The 18,379-nt window shown below is 40.1% G+C and overlaps 1 protein-coding gene and 1 pseudogene across 1 annotated transcript in view; both read right to left on the bottom strand.

Annotated features, from left to right (window-relative positions):
• The window catches only part of LOC124776018, a 54,711-nt gene that overhangs the window by 23,249 nt on the left and 13,083 nt on the right, over positions 1-18,379 (bottom strand). The window contains 1 exon segment of the mRNA XM_047250858.1: positions 12,058-12,203. Within this exon segment, the coding sequence (XP_047106814.1) occupies positions 12,058-12,176 (119 nt within the window). The 5' untranslated portion in view covers positions 12,177-12,203.
• Positions 13,762-13,879, bottom strand: LOC124778581 (annotated as a pseudogene).

The following is an 18,379-nucleotide window of genomic DNA, read 5'->3' as shown; positions in this document are numbered from 1 at the left end:
TTGTGCAGAAAATGGAAACAACTTGGCTGAACACCCGGATGCTCACTATTAAAACATACATTATTTACAGGCAGGTGGTGACATTTTCGAACCTGTCACTAGATTTAATTAGGTGATCTAAATCATGGCACTGTTTTCCATCCTCAATAATTTACTTATGAAAGTGAAATACATCTACAGCTAAATACACATTCTGCAGGTCATTGTATGGTGCATGACAGAAGTTACCTTGTACCACTGCTGGTCACTTCCCATTCTGTTCCATTCACAGAGCAAGGGAAAATGACTGTCTATGCACATCAACATTAGCCCTAATTTCACTTATCTTATTTTCATAGTCCTTATACAAAATATATATTGGTGGCAGTAAAATCACTCTGGAGTCAGTTTCAAATGACAATTGTATAAATTTTATAAATAGTGTTCCAAAAAAGTAGTGTCATCTTCCCTCCACGGATTCCCAGCTGAGCTCACCGAAGCATACCTGCAATACTCACATGCTAACAGCCTACTTCTTTGATGTTTCCCTTTAACATGACATGGTGTGGGCCCAAACACTCAGAATGTACTTACGAATGGCTCACATTAGTGTTCAATACATGGTCCAATAAACTGAAGTCTACAATTCCCCTTGCCCATTGGCTACATGAGTAGGTAAAAAATGTAATTCTACTCATGTGAACATGAGGGAAGAGTCAAAAAGAATTATTCATTACCATTAAATTCTGAAGCTGAGAAACTTAAGCATGATTGTAAGTACCTTCCTTAGATAGTTATAACTTACAAAATTGCAAGTAAACCTCAAACTCTTTTGAGTTGAAAGTTAATTCCTTCGGACCTAAAGTTCAAGACGTAAAAGGGTAGGATGTACAAAGACAGAAGAAATGGTGAGATTGTGTACTATCAATACCATACTGTGCCAGTCCATGTCTCGAAGTTGGCAGTAAGCAATGTGACTGCATCACCAACCAGCTGCTGGTTCCGAGACACATCCTCCTCAGCCCACACAGCCAACATCACCACAGAGCGGACTTAAATGTCACTGCACCAACCAGTCTCTCATTCTAGTCTAGTCTGACAGCTCTGTCAGTCTAGTCTAAGGTCATTCAGCCTCTGCAGCTACTGTGGACATTTGACTTGGTCTAGCTCAAGGGCTTGCATTGGATATTAATCTGGATTTGCTGTTATTCACGTTAAGTGAAGGAAGTTTATTAAACACTATGTGTGGATCTCATTCTTTCTGTCCCAGAACCCTCCAACTCCTTGACATTCACTAGTGGGATGATCAGACAAAGATAAAGACAAATTATAAGCCATTTAGAATTCCCACATAAGAGTGAGAACCTAAACATCAGTAGAGTATAACATCATCATCAGTAGAGTATAACAAATGGAATTAAATTTATCCGTTTCTTCTTATTTTTAATGATCTTTCGTAGCACACTGCATCATTTTGTACTACCTCTTTTTTTAAATTTAGAGTCTTGTTTTTCAGAACGTAAATGAGTATCTGATAAACATTTACTAGAAATTTAAAGTTTCAGAAGATGTAGCAGTTTTAAAGACTTTTCTCATCTCCAACACACACGCACATTTACTCCACAGTATTGTGCCAATTGGTTTTAAGATGCAATCCCCACTGAGCTGATACAATATGCAATACAACACATTCCATTAATGGTTGCTTGACATAACACTTATCCATGCAATGCACATCTTCCCGTTGATGTGCCACAAAAAGCAACAAGACAGCACGAATCACATTTCTGTCTCAGTTGCAATCATGAGCTCTTCTGAAGAGGGCATTATTGTGGCTTATCATTACTTACCCACCCATGAACCATGGACCTTGCCGTTGGTGGGGAGGCTTGCGTGTCTCAGTGATACATATAGCCGTACCATAGGTGCAACCACAACAGAGGGGTATCTGTTGAGAGGCCAGACAAATGTGTGGTTCCTGAAAAGGGGCAGCAGTCTTTTCAGTAGTTGCAGGGGCAACAGTCTGGAATATTGACTAATCTGGCCTTGTAACACTAACCAAAATGGCCTTGCTGCGCTGGTACTGCCAACGGCTGAATGCAAGGGGAAACTACAGCCGCAATTTTTCCTGAGGGCGTGAAGCTTTACTGTATGGTTAAATGATGATGGCATTCTGTTGGGTAAAATATTCCGGAGATAAAATAGTCCCCCATTCGGATCTCCAGGCGGTGACTACTCAGGAGAACGTTGTTATCAGTAGAAAGAAAACTGCCGTTCTACGAGTTGGAGTGTGGAATGTCAGATCCCTTAATCAGACAGGTAGGTAAAAAAATTTAAAAAGGGAAATGGATAGGTTAGAGTTAGATATAGTGGGAATTAGTGAAGTTCGGTGGCAGGAGGAACAAGACTTCTGGTCAGGCTATAAATACAAAATCAAATAGGGGTAATTCAGGAGTAGGTTTGCTAATGAATAAAAAAATAGGAATGCGGGTAAGCTACTACAAACAGCATAGTGAATGCAATATTGTGGCCAAGATAGATACGAAGCCCACATCTACCACAGTAGTACAAGTTTATATACCAACTAGCTCTGCAGATGAGGAAGATATTGGTGAAAAGTATGATGAGATAAAAGAAATTATTCAGATGGTGAAGGGAGACGAAAATTTAATAGTCATGGGTGACTGTAATTCGATAGTAGGAAAAGGAAGAGAAGGAAACGGAGAAGGTGAATATGAAACGGGGGAAAGGAATGAAAGAGGAAGCCGCCTGGTAGAATTTTGCAAAGAGCATAACTTAATCATAGCTAACACTTGGTTCAAGAATCATAAAAGAAGGTTGTATACATTGAAGAAGCCTGGAGATAAAGAAAGGTTTCAGATAGATTATATAATGGTAAGACAGAGATTCAGGAACCAGGTTTTAAATTGTAAGACATTTCCAGGGGCAGATGTGGACTCTGACCACAATCTATTGGTTATGAACTGTAGATTAAAACTGAAGAAATTGCAAAAAGGTGGGAATTTAAGGAGATGGGACCTGGGTAAACTGACACAACCAGAGGTTGTAGAGAGTTTCTGGGAGAGCATTAGAGAACGAATAACAAGAATGGGGGAAAGAAATACAGTAGAAGAAGAATGGATAGCTTTGAGAGATGAAATAGTGAAGGTAGCAGAGGATCAAGCAGGTAAAAAGACGAGGGCTAATAGACATCCTTGGGTAACAGAAGAGATACTGAATGTAATTGATGAAAAGAGAAAATACAAAATTACAGTAAATGAAGCAGGCAAAAAGGAATACAACTGTCTCAAAAATGAGATCGACAGGAAGTGCAAAATGGCTAAGCAGGGATGGCCAGAGGACAAATGTAAGGATGTAGAGACATACATCACTAGGGGTAAGATAGATACTGCCTACAGGAAAATTAGAGAGACCTTTGGAGAAAAGAGAACCACTTGCATCAATATCAAGAGCTCAGATGGAAACCCAGTTCTACGCAAAGAAGGGAAAGCAGAAACGTGGATGGAGTATATAGAGGGTCTATACAAGGGCGATGTACTTGAGGACAGTATTATGTAAATGGAAGAACACGTAGATGAAGATGAAATAGGAGATATGATACTGCATGAAGAGTTTGACAGAGCACTGAAAGACGTAAGTTGACACAAGGCCCCGCAAGTAGACAACATTCCATTAGAACTACTGATAACCTTGGGAGAGCCAGCCCTGACAAAGCTCTACCATCTGGTCAGCAAGACGTGTGAGACAGGCGAAATACCCTCAGACTTCAAGAAGAATATAATAATTCCAATCCCAAATTACCGAACTATCAGTTTAGTAAGCCATGGCTGCAAAATACTAACACGAATTCTTTACAGATGAATGGAAAACCTTGTAGAAGCAGACCTCGGGGAGGATCAGTTTGGATTCCGTAGAAATGTCGGAACATGTGAGGCAATACTGACCCTACAACTTATGCTAGAAAATAGATTAAGGAAAGGCAAACCTACGTTTCTAGCATTTGTACACTTACATAAAGCTATTGACAATGTTGACTGGAATACTCTCATTCAAATTCTGAAGCTGGCAGGGGTAAAATACAGGGAGCAAAAGGCTATTTACAATTTGTACAGAAACCAGATGGCAGTTATAAGGGTCGAGGGGCACGACAGGGAAGCAGTAGTTGTGAAGGGAGTGAGACAGGATTGTAGCCTAGCCCCGATGTTATTCACTCTCTATATTGAGCAAGCAGTAAAGGAAACAAAAGAAAAATTTGGAGTAGGAATTAAAATCCATGGAGAAGAAATAATAACTTTGAGGTTCGTCGATGACACTGTAATTCTGTCAGAGACAGCAAAGGACTTGGAAGAGCAGCTGAACGGAATGGACAGTGTCTTGAAAGGAGGATATAAGATGAACATCAACAAAAGCAAAATGAGAATAATGGAATTAGTCGAATTAAAGCGGGTGATGCTGAGGGTATTAGATAAGGAAATGTCACGCTTAAAATAGTAAAGGAGTTTTGCTATTTGGAGAGCAAAATAACTGATGATGGTCGAAGTAGAGAGGACATAAAATGTAGACTGGCAATGACAAGGAAAGCGTTTCTGAACAGGAGAAATTTGTTAACATTGAGTATAGATTTGTGTCAGGAAGTCGCTTCTGAAAGTATTTGTATGGAGTGTAGCCATGTATGGAAGCGAAACATGGACGATAAATAGTTTAGACAAGACGAGAATAGAAGCTTTTGAAATGTGGTGCTACAGAAGAATGCTGAAGATTAGAAGGGTATATCACATAACTAATGAGGATGTATTGAATAGAATTGGGGAGAAGGGAAATTTGTGGCACAACTTAAGGAGGAGGAGGAGGAGGAGGAGGAGGAGGAGATTAGTGTTTAACGTCCCGTCGACAACGAGGTCATTAGACATGGAGCGCAAGCTCCGGTGAGGGAAGGATGGGGAAGGAAATCGGCCGTGCCCTTTCAAAGGAACCATCCCGGCATTTGCCTGAAGCGATTTAGGGAAATCACGGAAAACCTAAATCAGGATGGCCAGAGACGGGATTGAACCGTCGTCCTCCCGAATGCGAGTCCAGTGTGCTAACCACTGCGCCACCTCGCTCGGTGGCACAACTTGACTAGAAGAAGGGATCAGTTAGTAGGACATATTATGAGGCATCAAAGGGATCACCAATTTAGTATTGGAGGGCAGCATGGAGGGTAAAAATCATACAGGGAGACCAAGAGATGAATACACTAAACAGATTCAGAAGGATGTAGGGTGCAGTAGGTACAGGGAGATGAATAAGCTTGCACAGGATAGAGTAGCATGGACAGCTGTATCAAACCAGTCTCTGGACTGAAGACCACAACAACAACATCATTACTTAAAACTCAGAAAATTGAAAAAGAAAAGTAAGTACTGTTGCAGCCATACAATGTCATAAATATCAAGCACAGTTTGGCTGTAGTTTCTCGTGAATGCTCTCAACACAAACAAAAACCCACAAATTCTACTGAATGAGTCCAGATAGTTTCCACTTTTTGGAGCAACTAATATGACAAAAGAGGACACTAATGTTTGACTTAGTACTTCTTCTGCTGCAAAGCTACTCATTACAATACGGTAATTTAGTGTAAGTGTTTTGAGATATTTTATTCAACATGGTACATAAATAAATGATGGTTATACGTTAATAAAGCTAGTATAGTATTTCTACAAGTGTCCTATTTTGCAAAATAGTACATGACTCAGCTTGATGCGTATTCAGGAGTACATTGCTGGATTTGAAGTGTGATCGGTATCATCAATGGTGTGGCAGTGAGAGGTGTGCTCTACATAGGAGTAGACAATTGTTTAAAGAAATGGAAGAAGCCCATAATGATATGGAAACTCCCATGGTGTCCTTTTCAGCTTCGGTCAACCACTCATAGAGGAGTAAAAGGAATTTTGCTGTCAGATACAGAGGCGGAAAAAAGTATTCAGACACCGGGAGTAATAAGAGAAGTAAACCTTAAATGTGTTTTTAACTCAAAACATATACTTTATTTTTTACAAATGTGTAATACATATGTCAGTCTGAACATACGCAGAATAAGAATAAAAAATGCGCCTTATGAAAGAAAAAGAAGAAAATTGAAATATACTATGAGCAAAAGTAATCAGACACTTATTTGGTAATGCGTCTTTTTCTCTGTATTACAGCCCTCAGTCCTTGTGGGTAGAGTAAACAACCTTTTTCGTTATATCTGAACCAATATTTACCCATTTGGGGAGCAAAATAACTGATGATGGTCGAAGTAGAGAGGATATAAAATATAGGCTGGCAATGGCAAGGAAAGCGTTTCTGAAGAAGAGAAATTTGTTAACATCGAGTATTGATTTAAGTGTCAGGAAGTCATTTCTGAAAGTATTCGTATGGAGTGTAGCCATGTATGGAAGTGAAACATGGACGATAAATAGTTTGGACAAGAAGAGAATAGAAGCTTTCGAAATGTGGTGCTACAGAAGAATGCTGAAGATTAGATGGGTAGATCACATAACTAATGAGGAAGTATTGAATAGGATTGGGGAGAAGAGAAGTTTGTGGCACAACTTGACCAGAAGAAGGGATCGGTTGGTAGGACATGTTCTGAGGCATCAAGGGATCACCAATTTAGTATTGGAGGGCAGCGTGGAGGGTAAAAATCGTAGAGGGAGACCAAGAGATGAATACACTAGGCAGATTCAGAATGATGTAGGTTGCAGTAGGTACTGGGAGATGAAAAAGCTTGCACAGGATAGAGTAGCATGGAGAGCTGCATCAAACCAGTCTCAGGACTGAAGACCACAACAACAACAACATTTACCCATTCTTCTTCTTCTATCAATGCATGCAAATGTGTCAAACTGCTCACATATTGTTTGTGTAGTCTCGTTTTCAGTTCATTCCAAATGTTTGCGATGGGACGAGGGCTGGAGAATGTGGTGAGGTAACGACGTGATAAGGCATATTGTATAGGACCCACAGTTTGACAAATTCCACCGCATGCTTAGGATCATTGTCTTTTTGGAAATAAAAGTCACCTCCAAGATCCAGCTTCACAGCACTTTTCATCACATTTTGTTTGAGACAGACAAATCTGTACATGGTGCTTTCAATAAAGACAAGCTTACCAATACCTCCAGAAGACATGCATCCCCACACCATCACACTGCGGCCTCTGTGTTTGATGGATGTTTGATGTTTATGGGTCCCCACTCCGTGTCTGCTTGACGCCACACTAAACTGCGGCCATCCACGTGGCTCAAAGTAAATTTGCACTCATAATGACACAGAATCTTGCCCCAAAAGGTTTCATCCTTGCTGACAAATTCTTCTGCAAAAACCATCTGCTTTTTTGCGTTACACCTACTTATGAACAGTTTGCACCTTGGCATTCTGGCATTCTATCCAGCACTGTTCAGGCATCTGTGCACTGCTCTAACGCTAACTTCGGTACCAACACTTTCTGCCAGTTCTACTGCTATAGCAGGGGCTATTGTCAGCAGGTTGTTTTTCACCATTAGAACTATCTTCCTCTTGCTCTGTTCGTTAGTTTCTGAGGGCACCCCTGCCGTGGACGAATGACGAGAGTTTTTTTTCTTTCCATTTCTGGACGATACTAAATATACTTTATCGACTTTGGTTGAAGACTTGCCTATTTCTGCATATGATTTTCCCTCACTATGCAGCTGCACAATAAGCCTTCAGTTTTCCACTGTCATTTCCCTACCTTTAAGGAGCATGGCGCTACATTTTTTTTTTTTTTTTTTTTTTTTTACGGAATCTGTGCTTTGCTGTAGTACGAGACAGCTGCTTTGCGTACACTGACTGCTTGCTGCCGCCAAGTTTTGCCTTCAGACTGCAGTTACCTTGTCAAGCAGGGCGGTGTCTGATTACTTTTGTCCTGAGTGAAACACACACCTGTGATGGTAACGCAGAACTAATTATTCCAGGTAGGGGGTACGGTGACATTCGCGCAGTCGACGACTTTTGAAATATTCCCTGCATTATGGCACCTACGCAGATACACATTCCTTGTATGCATCAGTCACAACTGACCATGAGATATGCATGTGACCTGTGTCTGAATACTTTTGTCCACCCCTGTATCTTTTACACTTGTGATAAAGTATCCTAAAACTGGGGGGGGGTACAGACTGAAAACACATCCCAATGTGTTTTCGTTTTAGTAATTTGTTTCGTTTCCAGTATTCTGGCAAATTCTTCCTCAGTGTCATTCTTACTGGCTTCAGTTTTTCTTTTTGAGGGAAGTGATTGTATTATCACATCACATACTTCTTCCAACATTTCATATCTTTCCACTTTCTGAGGGTTTGTGATAGACAACATTTCACCTGAAGCTATCACACCATCATCTTTTCCACAAGTGAAGGTATATTCCCAGAAGTGAGAAACCCCTTCGCATACAGGCGAAGAAATGAGAGTTGGGGGCTGAATAAAGTGGTTCCTTTAGTTTTCCTGATACATATTTCAGAAGCTTCAGTGACTTTCTAAAAACAGTGTGGATGTTTTTCCATAATTCCTGGCACATCTGTTTTGAAAATGAAGGTAAAATAAAATGAATGCAAAGCAGGTATATGTTTAAAAATGACTAAGATTATTCCTGTTTCTAGACTTGCAAAACACCTGACAATGTTATAGACAGATACATTAGCATGCATACAAGACGTAAAAGTTATGTATATTTTCCAGTATTTGTTTTTACCATATTTAATTTCTAACGCAAGCTCACAAATTCTCATTAACTACTACTACATCTACTTGGCTGCAAGAAGCAGCTTTCAAGACCTAGTCCTTCAGTTTTACAAAAGCACAGGTACCATCAGTGACATTCTTTAACTAACAGGTGAAGCTTCTGGACTCATCTGCAACCATTATTTACACCTGTCCTAGATCAAAATCTGTGGAATCTGTCAACTGTGTCACAGCTATTGACAGAAAACACAAACATATAATGTATTTTAAGAACATGAGATCTCGAAACATAAATCACAAAGGTTAATTTTCAATTGGGCTGACAGCTGTCACTGATGCAAATGGCATGTTTATACTGACTGATTTTGGTGAGATATCAGATGGGTTGGCAATGGAGCAGTATACCCCCACCCTTCGATTGATCTGTAGTTGAAGGAATGTAAACTGAATGTTTTGGATCCTGTTTGCCTGGCGGGAGATTGAAATAATGGGCTATTCTCATGCTACTTTGTTGGTGACGGGGATTTCCCTTTACTTCTGTACCTAATGCAGCCACTTCTGAAAAGAAAATGATGTGAAAAGAATTTTCAATTCTCAGCTATCTGGAAATCAAAATAATGTTGAAAGCACTTTCAGCATATTAACATCAACATTTTGAGTGTTTGAGGAGCCAACCGACTGCAATGAGGAATGTGCCGTTGTGACAGTAAAAGCCGCTTGCGTATTGTACAACTTTATTTGCTTTCTTGATGAAAAGTCTCAGCATTCTTCAGGGATATGCTAATGTGCCTTCAGTGCCTGATTAAAGTGCCTTTGAGGAATTGTCGTCATGGTCTTAAACTGTTTGCTTACAGAATTAGCTAAGTAACAGTTTTCTCAATATGAAGGAGAAATTTCTGTCCAATGAAAATACATGGGTTTGCTATAAAAAGGGCATTAGCGTTTATATAACCCTTTCACAGGGACTGACTGGTGAAGTGTAGCGTATCTGCATTGATGGATGGTGCACAATGTGCTGAAGTTGTTCATATTGTAGTGAGTTGCTGTGCAGAGGTTAGGTGATTTGGGTTCATCGATCCCATTGGCTTAGCGAAGGATGGCCTCTCAAAGGAACCATCCCAGCATTTGCCTGAAGCGATTTAGGAAAATCATGGAAAACTTAATTCAGGATGGCGCAATGCGGATTTGAGCCATCATCCTCCAGAATGTGAGTCCAGTGTACTAACCACTGCACCATCATGTAGAGTAGTAAACTTGCTGATGTGTGTGATCCAAAATAGGAAAACTGCTTGTCTCCATCCAATGTTTTTAAACTACCAGGCATAAACTTATTTTAATGGGACTGTACTTATGTTTATATTTTAATAATAAATAAGAAGAAAATGTACACACTGGTTTATTATTCTTTCCTCAGCTCACAAAAATCAGTGTTTCTACATCAGATCATAAGAATATGGGCCATTCAAATTTACATCCTCTCCCATTGCCAATGCTACCAGCAACAGGGGTGAAATAACTACTGTTTGACAAACGCTTGCTGAGTGGAGCAATGCTAATCTGCCAGACCATCTGCTCATCAGAGTGCAGTCTCACTTCAGTGATATCATTGTACTGAGGAACAGTACATTTTACAAAAAACACTCCTACACCCTTCAGCAGTGTATTGCAGCATACAAAACCATGTCTTCCCCCCCCCCCCCCCCCCCCCAAGTGATAGATAGATAGATAGAGTGTGTGTGTGAGAGTGAGAGAGAGAGAGAGAGAGAGAGAGAGAGAGAAATATTAAACTGTTCAAATAATTCATATGTGTCCATCAGACATGTAGCACCATCAGTGGTAGTTTAAAATGATGCACTTTTAGAATGCAATTAACATTTTATAATCACATACCATAGGTTTGTTATCTGAATTAGAAACTGCAACAAGGAAAACAAGGAGTTGAAAATGAAGGCACAGACTGCACAGGAAGTTCTTACCTGTTTCTTCCCATTTCCATTGCAACCTTCCTCCACATCAAGCTAGTCATCACATCTGCCCTAAAATAAGATTTCATTGTGTAATTCCGTAGACAAGGACTTTTCTCAACAAACTGGATGATGAAGACGATCTTTGAACATTCCTCCTGTGTGAATGACATGCTGACTACATGCAGCACTGAAACTGTGAAATGTACAAGTGCAGATGTCTTTCCAGCTTGAAAGCACACATGCTAGTGAATGCTTCACATTGTATTGTCAGCATACAAGAAAGAGAAACAAAAGGCAGCTCCACACAACAGCCAGCAATAACCTTGCCTGTGGTGCATTGCTGACAACCTCATCATGGACAACCTCCAATATATATCATCCATTCATTCAAGAGTGAAAACAGACAAGGCTTCTTTTCCAACTTCAAAATCAATTTTGATATGTTGGCTACATTTTGTGTGTAGCTGTGTATGATATAAGTGCACCAAATGTAAACTGGCCAGTGACTATGTTTTTCATAGCAAACTTTTCAAAATCTGCACGGATGGTTACTTCATTGTGAAGTATCACAATAACTATGGGCAACAGTGAAACGAAGACCAGTTCTTTGTCAGGTTGTGTTGTGAGCCTATAAGGTGAAATAAATTAATTTCTTTACCACAAAATTTCCTTAGAATCAAATGAGAAAAGCTGCAATGCAGAGAACACATGCAAATCAAATAGCATGGTTTTTAATTTTTTACACAAAAAGAAAACACTTTACTCAGAAACTAAGTACAGAGACAGATATAGCTTTGCTTCATTTACATAGACATCTTTTTATGCACATCAGATAAAATTTGGCCTTCCCTCCACTTTCTGCATATCGCACAATATTCTATGTGGAACAACTAGCACTCTCCCCCCTGCCCCCCTCCACTTTTTGTGCGTTGTACAACACTATTATGTGGAGCAACCCTCACTGTTGTACTGGACGGTATGACAATTGTGGGCATCGATTTTTTATCATTGTTGTCCCAATGTGAACTAGGTAAACTGCCTCAACTATGTTCGTATGCACTCCACCAATACGGACTGCTTCTGCATCATATTGTAAATCACATTGTGTACCATATGGCATATCATACTGCTTAGGTGGGAATTATGTCTAAACCTGTCATCAGCTCACCTTGAAGACTGGCTGTATGATTATCAGCCAAAATATGGGAACAAGGAATAATACTGTCCCAGATGCATGCCCACAAGATGAGTGAATAAATATGAAAGATTATTACATGAGATTTGCAAAAATCGTCATCTCACAAGCAGCTGAAGAAACGCAACGCACAGAGGAAAGGTAAAAATATAATTGAAATTATCTTATTCTTACACGTCTTCAGTAGGAGTCCAGTGCTTCACAAGTTTCCAATGGTACTCCAACACATTCTCCTCTGACAGAATTATCGCTCCTGGTGGTATATCTTGTTCTCTTCTTTTCTGAACTGCCATACTCAGTCTTTCATATTGTTTTTGTCTCTGGAAATCACATCATTAAGATGTTCTTAAATATTTGGAGGTGGACATTAATTTTGTCAAATATATGATACAGACAAAAACATTTTCAAGATCAGGTAACATCAGCAACAGGTAAACAGAAAACACTTACAGCTTAATGAAATGACTAGTATACTTTGATTAAAATAACCTTGTGATTGATGTTTCAGCCAGTCAAGAGGTAGGAGCCAGTTGCAAGTCAATTGCAGTCCTTTCTCAAGTGCCACATGCACAGTGTATTGTCTGTTTTGCACATACATGCAATGCCTGGGCATGCGTGGCTGGCTCCACACTGGCATCACTTTCAGCTAACATCATTTTTGCCAGTCACAATGTTATTTTATTCAAGTTATAAAATAAGAAAACATTATACCTGAAAAGATCCAGATTCCTTTCTTCAAACACTGACAATTAGTGACGAATGAGAAAAATAATCAAAAAATTAAAGGAATCCACTAAAATAGAGTGAAGAGTTGGAGAAAAAAAAAAATTATTGGCAGAGTGAGTACTTCAAGTCTACTAAAGAAGAATTTTTGTACAGAGTACAGCATATAAATTACTTCCTCATTAATAAGACCACTGATTTGCCATGAAGTTACAGTGAAAGGATTGATTGCAGTTATCTGTGGTGACACCATTTTTAGTTAATTTTGCAAATCTGTTGAGAGCACAATGATGTTACTGGTGAAATATTTTTCCAACAGCAATAATGACTGGCTTACAAGGAACTTTCTGTATACAGTACAGATGTAGTTGATGTGCTACTGTTCCTGGCTAAACATTAACCTTGGTGGGAACTAAGAACCCTAGAACTACTAGATTATTATTAATGCAAAAAGAATTTTAGCTATGTCATAATATCAGAATGCTTGTACTGGAATAGAAGTTGTACAGTAGCATCAGCAACTAGTCACAAAGGCTGAAAAAACTTTATTTCTTTGAACCACGTCTGGTTTTACGCATTTCTTGTCCAGTTTCTGGTGATTTACAATCCACCTGGGTGTTTCAGATGAATGAAGCACATTTTGGTTGCAACAGGCAATTAATTAACCAGTTAAATACTCACACTTTCATGTACAACCACACTGTAACTTAAAACTTTAGAGTGAACAACATGAAAAATTACATTAAAATTTAGTCGTTAAGCTGCTCTCTTGCAATGTAGGCGGCGCATATGAGCACAAACATCATCAAAAGTTATAAATAAAATTGTGGGCTAATAATCTACATTGTATCACAATGGCATGAAAGAAACATGGCAAACAATGATACAGTACTGAACATTATTTCATACAGAGTCAAAACTGACGGCACTGGAAAAGCAAAGAAATCAGACCACCACTCTGTCTACAGGCCACAAGTGGCCCATCGGGACCATCCAACCACTGTGTCATCCTCAAAAAGAGGATGAGGAGAGGAGGAGTGTGGGGTCAGCACACTGCTCTCCCAGACGTTATGATGGTATTCTTGACCGAAGCCGCTACTATTAGGTTGAGTAGCTCCTCAATTGGCATCACGAGGCTGAGTGCATCCCGAAAAATGGCAACAGCGCATGGCGGCCTGGATGGTCACCCATCCAAGTGCCGACCATGCCCAACAGCGCTTAACTTCGGTGATCCCACGGGAACCGGCGTATCCACTGCGGTAAGGCCGTTGCCGTAAAGAAATCAGACACTTTATGAAATTGCAAACTAACACAAGTAATTAGATTTCTTCTCCATCATAGCCCAATTCAAGCTTGCACTCACTCTCTTAAAGACATTGTTGTGGTTGCGTGACACTAACCTTCCTTTATCATTCCTTCCCAGTGAAGAAAATGACATAGTAGAGCATTTACCAGTTTATAAGCTTTTGCCAAGGCTTGCACACTTCACTTGATGAGCCAATGTCTCCCAACTTCCAGCAATGTAGGTAGGGCACAGTTAGGTACATGGATGTTTCTTACTTGCACTATATCCACTTCCATTGTAGATATAACATTACAATGAAGAGAATAGTTGCTACTCACCATATAGAAGAGATGCTGAGTCGCAGACATGCACAACAAAACGACTGTGGGAAAGTGAGCTTTTAGCCAACATGGCTTTCTCGAATTTAGACAACACTCACACACACATTGTATTATAATATAACTTAAAACTTTAAAGCCTGAAAAATTACATTAAAATTTAATGTTAAGTTGCTTTCTTTCAATATAAATGGCACATATGAGCACAAACATCATTGAAAGTCTGGCTTCAACTGCCAAGGACCATGGTCGTGTGTGTGTGTGTGTGTGTGTGTGTGTGTGTGTGTGTGTGTGTGTGTGTGTGTGTTTTGTCTGATTTCAACAAAGGCCTTGTTGGCCTAAAAATCACTTTCCGAAAGCCTTTTGTTATGCCTATCTGTGGCTCAGCATCTCCACTATATGGTGAGTAGCAACTATCCTTCTATCCTTTTCATTATATTGTTACATTCCATCTGGATTTTCATAGCAGATTTCATTAATACACATTGTGTGCTGCTGCTTGACTTGATAGTAGCTCTTCGAAACCAGGTCATAGTAGAAATTTTCATTACCAACATTTGGCTGGTAAGGGGAAGAGTGATAGTTGCATAAAGTTATTCATCACCAAACTTTGCACTAATGTCCTTGGTTAAATCCAACCCTATCTGCAGTCTCTCATACTGTGAGGGCACATAACACTGTTGATGGTGATCCATATGTCTGTCTGTTGCCTTCTACAGCTACATCCACATAGATACTCCACACAGTGCATCTGTTCCAAATGCAGATAGAGCGAGCGAAAATCAACTGAATATATGCCTCTGTATGAGGCATAATTTCTTGTATGTTATCTTCGTGGTCCCTGTGCGAAATGTATCTTGGCGGCCATTAAGATCACTCTGCAGTTAGATTCAAGTGTCGGTTCTCTAAACTTTCTCAGTAGTGTTCTTCAAAATGAATGTCTTCTTTGGTTGGTTTGGTTGGTTGTTTGGGGAAGGAGACCAGACAGTGTGGTCATCGGTCTCATCGGATTAGGGAAGGATGGGGAAGGAAGTCGGCCATGCCCTTTCAGAGGAACCATCCCGGCATTTGCCTGGAGTGATTTAGGGAAATCACGGAAAACCTAAATCAGGATGGCCGGACGCGGGATTGAACCGTCGTCCTCCCGAATGCGAGTCCAGTGTCTAACCACTGCGCCACCTCGCTCGGTCGAATGTCTTCTTTCATCCAGGAATTCCCACTTGAGCTCCCGAAGCATATCCGTAACACTTGATGCTGTTTGAACATACCGTTAACAAATCTAGCAGCTCGCCTCTGAATTGCTTTGGTGTCTTCTTTCAAACTGACCTGGTGTGGATCCCAAACGCTTGAGCAGGATTCACGATTAGGTCGCACTAGCATCCTACACATGGTCTGCTTTACAGATGAACTACACTTTCCTAAAATTCTCCCAAGAAACCAAAGTTGATGACTTTCCTTCCCTCCATAATCCTCACACATTCATTCCATTTCATAGCGTTATGCCCAGATATTTAAACAATGTGACTGTGTCAAGCACGACACTACTAATGCTGTATCCGAACATTACAAGTTTGTTTTTCCTACTCATCTGCATTAACTTACATGTTTCTATATAAAGAGCCAAATGCCATTAATCACACAAACCAGAAATTTTGTCCAGGTTCATTTTGTATCAAACTACAGTAACTTATCTTTGACACCTTCCTGTACACCATAGCAGCATCATCAGCAAACAACTCCAGACTGCTGCTCACCCTGTCTGCTAAATCATTTACGTTTATAGAAAATAGCAATGGTCCTATCACACTTCCCTGGGGCACTCCTGATGTTACCCCTGTCTCCGATGAACACTCGCCATAGAGGACAACACACTGAGTTCTATTACTTAAGGTGTCTTTAAGCTAGTCATATACCTGGGAGCCTATTCCAAGTGCACAACTACCTTCGTCAACAGTCTGCAGTGGGGTACTGTGTTGAATGCTTTTCAGAAATTTAGAAACATTGAATCTGCCTGTTGCCCTTCATCCATAGTTCACAGTATGTCATGTGAGAAAAGAGCAAGCTGGGTTTCACATGAGCAATGCTTTCTAAAGCCGTGCTGATTCATGGACACAAGCTTTCTGATTTCTAGGAAATTTATTATATTTGAACTCATAATATGCTTTATAATTCTACAGCGAACCAATCTTAAGGATATTGGTCTGTATTTTTGTGGGCCCATTCTTTTACTATTCTTATATACAAGAGTCACCACACTTTTTTCCAATCACTTGGCGCTTTGCCCTGGTCGAGATATTCACAATAAATGCAAACTAAGTAAGGGACCTATGACACAGTGCACTCTTTGTAAAACCGAATTGAAGTTCCATTTGGACCCGGCAACTTATTTGTTTTCACCTCTTTCAGTTGTTTCTCTACGCCACGGATGCTTATTACTATAACACCCATACGAAATGCCAAGTGCTGGTCAAACAATGGTACGTTTGTACAATTCTACTGCATGAATGCTTTCTTAAACACGGAATTTAAAACCTCAGCCTTCCTTTTGCTATCTTCTACTGCCATATCAGACTGGTCAACAAGTGACTGGATGAAAGCCTCGGACCTGCTTAGTGATTTTACATAGGATCAGAATTTTTTCAGGTTCTCTGCCAGATCTTTAGCCACGATATGACGGTGATAGCTGTTGTAAACTTCACATGTTGATCTTTTCACAGACAAGCAAATCTCTACTAATCTTTGCTTCTCATCATTTGCATGTACTCTTTTGAATTTAGAGTACAACAGCCTTTGAATCCATTACTAAGCACATAATTATCCAGAGCATGATTTACAGTCTGTTTGAACTTTGCCCATAATTCCTCTACATCCATCATTCTGGAATTAAATGATTGCAGTTCACTGTCTAAGTGAGATACTAACAACTGATTACCTGATCTTTCTAGCAGAAACACTCTCCTCGCCCTTTTGATTGATTTATTAACTTTGTAACCATAGTCACTATGATGACATCATGATCACATATCCCCATCTCCATAATGACACCAAAAGGTCCAGCCTGTTTGTGGCCACAAGCTACAAGATACTTTCATTGCATGTGGGCTGCCGAACTAGCCACTCAAGACAGTTTTCAGAAAAAATGTTCAAAAGTACTTCACAAGACTGTCTGTCTGTATCCCCTCCAATATATCCATAGACATCGCAATCTATACTGATAGGTTAAAGTCACCACCAACTATATCGCACAACCTGGGTATTTATGCAGAACTAACCATAGACTTCCTTTGAATGACTCTAGAACTGTCACAGCAAAGATGGGTGGCCACGAAAAACATTCAACAATTAACTTGGTTTCACCTAAACCTATTATGTGCAACCAGATAACTTCACTATCACACTCAATTTCAATTTCAGTCAAGATATAATTTTCGTCGAATGCAATGAATGCTTTCCCTCCTACAATGTCTAATATGTCTTTCCGATAAACACTCCAATAATTGCTAAATATCTCAGAGCGTTTTACTTTGGGTTTTAGCCAGCACTCAATCCCAAGAATAATTTGAGGTTGAGAACTATCCTTGAGGGAAGTAAATTTGAGAACCTTGTGATTAGAACTTCAGCAATTTACTGATAAAATTTTTACAGTTGAAATGTCTTTACTCTTAATATGGTCCAATTTCCCTATACACATATTGACTGGTGAGTGCCAATGACAGCACCTCAAAGTACTCTGCTACCCGAGTAGCTGCTTCCTTTGTGTAGTGCACCCTTGACCTAACAAGAGGAGAGTTCTACAAATTCCCACCTGATAACGCAAGTCCAGAAATTGCAGCCAAGACTGTCACAGAGATGATGAAGCCTTTAGTTGAGACCCTCCACTCGACTCCAAACTAAATGACCCCGATCAACTCTGGGAATGATGCTGCAAATGGCGAGCTCTGCTTGCACCCCTTGCGCGGGGCCAGCAGTCTCCACTACCTCCGCCAGCCTCTTGTAAGAACCTTTGCGACAGGCGTCACTGGTGCCGACGTGTGCCACAATTTGCAGACGACTGCACCCTGTATGCTTAACAGCTGCAGGCAAGACGGCCTCCACATCTCGAAGGAGGCCCCCCCGGCAGATTTACTGAGTGCACACTGGCTTTCTTTCT

This window comes from Schistocerca piceifrons, chromosome 2, assembly GCF_021461385.2.
Source record: "Schistocerca piceifrons isolate TAMUIC-IGC-003096 chromosome 2, iqSchPice1.1, whole genome shotgun sequence".
Taxonomy (NCBI): domain Eukaryota; kingdom Metazoa; phylum Arthropoda; class Insecta; order Orthoptera; family Acrididae; genus Schistocerca; species Schistocerca piceifrons.
This window is presented reverse-complemented; position numbering and strand designations above follow the sequence as displayed.